Here is a 2,500-nt window from a genome sequence, read left to right on the forward strand (position 1 = left end):
GCATCTTTTTGTTTGTTGATTGCCTCCACAAGTGCTTAATCAGCAAGGCGTCAGTTATTATGCTTTTCCTTGATTTTCAGAAAGTTTTTTTTTTCTATTAGTATTGCTAATAACATTATAATAATAATAACAATAATAATAATGATGTTAAAATTCAAGAAAAGGTGGGTGAGCTCTTGTGGAGCAAACAAAATTCACAAGAGAAAATGATTACCCAGCACCACTGGGTTGAACATTGTGTATTCTATAACCATGATGATAATGCATTTTGATATTTTGATGATAAGTTGCAGAAAAAATGTATTGTAAACGAGCTTGAATACATTATATTTATATAATAATTTCTATTTTCTCAGATATGCATACCAGATGGGTGATAAGGCAAAGGTAGATGAAGTAATGAAGAAATTTGATGAAGCAATTAAAAACTTCCCAAAATGTGTTGAGTGCTATGTGCTGTATGCTCAGGTAATAATCAATAGTTGGTTATTGTATCAGTGTCCATGATTATTAATATTTAGAATATATATGAATAGAAAATATATTCTATAGATCTAATATAACTATAATTATATATATAGATACATATACATATATACATATACACATACACATGGATGTTTGTATGCATGTACATATGTATGTATATGTATGTATGAATGTACACACACACACACACACACACACACACACACACACACACACACACACACACACACACACACACACACACACACACACACACACACACATACACACATACACACATACACACGCATACACACACACACACACACACACACACACACACACACACACACACACACACACACACACACACATACATATATGTATATATGTATATATGTATATATATGTGCATATGTATATATATATATGGACGTTTGTGTGTGTGTGTATATGTATATATGTGTATATATATTTATATATACCTATATACATATATATATATATATATATATATATATGCATGTATATTTTATATATATACATATATAAATTATATATACATATATAAAATATATATACATATATGAAATATATATACCTATATAAGATATATATACATATATATACATTTAAGTATATATATATGTATATACACATAAATGTGTATATATATGTATGTATATAAATATGTATATATGTATATCATCATCATCATTATGGAGCTAACGCCGGCAGGGGCGCATAGCCGCATCCACCCTCCGCTTCCACCTACGAGGATCCCTCATGGCGAGCCGCCAGGCAGGGGCCCGGCCCATCTCTAGTTCCTCACGACAGGTTTGATCGATTTGCCCAAGCCACGACCTTCTCGGTCGTCCCACAGGCCTCCTCCACCCAGGGTTGTCTCGGACAGAGACAACCTGATGGGCAGGATCATCCTGTGGGAGTCGAGCCAAGTGGCCATATAGCCTGAGTTGGCGATCACGGATTGTGCAAGTAACAGGTCCTGTACCGGTCTCACGGTGCAGCCGTTGGTTGGACACATGGTCCCGCCAACTGTACCCCATGATCCGGCGCAAGGATCTGTTACAAAAGGCATCAAGACGAGATTCCAGAGCACAAGATAGTGTCCAAGTTTCACTACCATAGAGTAAAACTGGCAGTATCAGGGCCTTGAAAACACGTAACTTGGTCCTTCTGCACAGGTACCGACATCTCCAAATACTCTTGTCGAGAGATTTCATTACCCCTGCTGCCAGGCCAATCCGTCTACTGACTTCTTGGTCTGACAGCCCAGAGTCGTGAAATGCACTACCGAGGTATATAAAGCTCTTTGTGACTTCGATGTTTTCCCCGCAAGCACGTATCGACTGTACAGGGTCTCCTAGCAGGCCCCCAAAATCCTGGATCTTGGTCTTGGTCCAGGAGACCTCTAGCCCCAGGGGCTTCGCTTCATTGCTAAATGCATCAAGAGCCGCTACAAGGGTTTCCAGAGATTCAGAGAGTACGGCAACATCATTGGCAAAGTCAAGGTCTGTAACCTTGATATTGCCCAGAGTTGCTCCACAGTGACTTTGGACAGTAGCTCTACCCAGTATCCAATCCATGCAAGTGTTGAAAAGTGTTGGTGCAAGAACACAGCCTTGCCTCACCCCTGAACTAACAGGGAAGAAGCTCGACAGGCCCCCACCACACCTTACAGCACTTTCAGTGCCTGTATACAGGTTTGCTATTAGTCCAATAATCCTTATTGGAATTCCTCTTAGTCTCAGGATCTCCCAGAGAGATTCGCGATGCACCGTGTCAAACGCCTTCTTTAGATCGATGTAGGCTGCGAGCAGCCCACGTCCGAACTCACGACGGCGCTCTATAATGATTCGAAGCGCCAGGATGCGGTCTATTGTGGACTTACCAGGAGTGAAACCAGATTGCTCCGGTCTTTGGTGCCTCAACAGGTGGTCCCTGATACGTCTCAGTAAGATGTGTGCGAGTACCTTGCCTGGTACACTGAGTAGTGTAATGCCTCGGTGAT

General features: G+C 40.5%; 1 protein-coding gene across 1 annotated transcript in view; it reads left to right on the top strand.

Annotated features, from left to right (window-relative positions):
* The window catches only part of LOC125044786 (mitochondrial import receptor subunit TOM70-like), a 43,962-nt gene that overhangs the window by 27,872 nt on the left and 13,590 nt on the right, over window positions 1–2,500 (top strand). The window contains exon 5 of the mRNA XM_047641738.1: window positions 357–468. Coding sequence (XP_047497694.1) covers window positions 357–468 — 112 coding nt within the window. The remainder of the gene's footprint in view (window positions 1–356; window positions 469–2,500) is intronic.

This window comes from Penaeus chinensis, chromosome 36, assembly GCF_019202785.1.
Source record: "Penaeus chinensis breed Huanghai No. 1 chromosome 36, ASM1920278v2, whole genome shotgun sequence".
Lineage (NCBI taxonomy): Eukaryota > Metazoa > Arthropoda > Malacostraca > Decapoda > Penaeidae > Penaeus > Penaeus chinensis.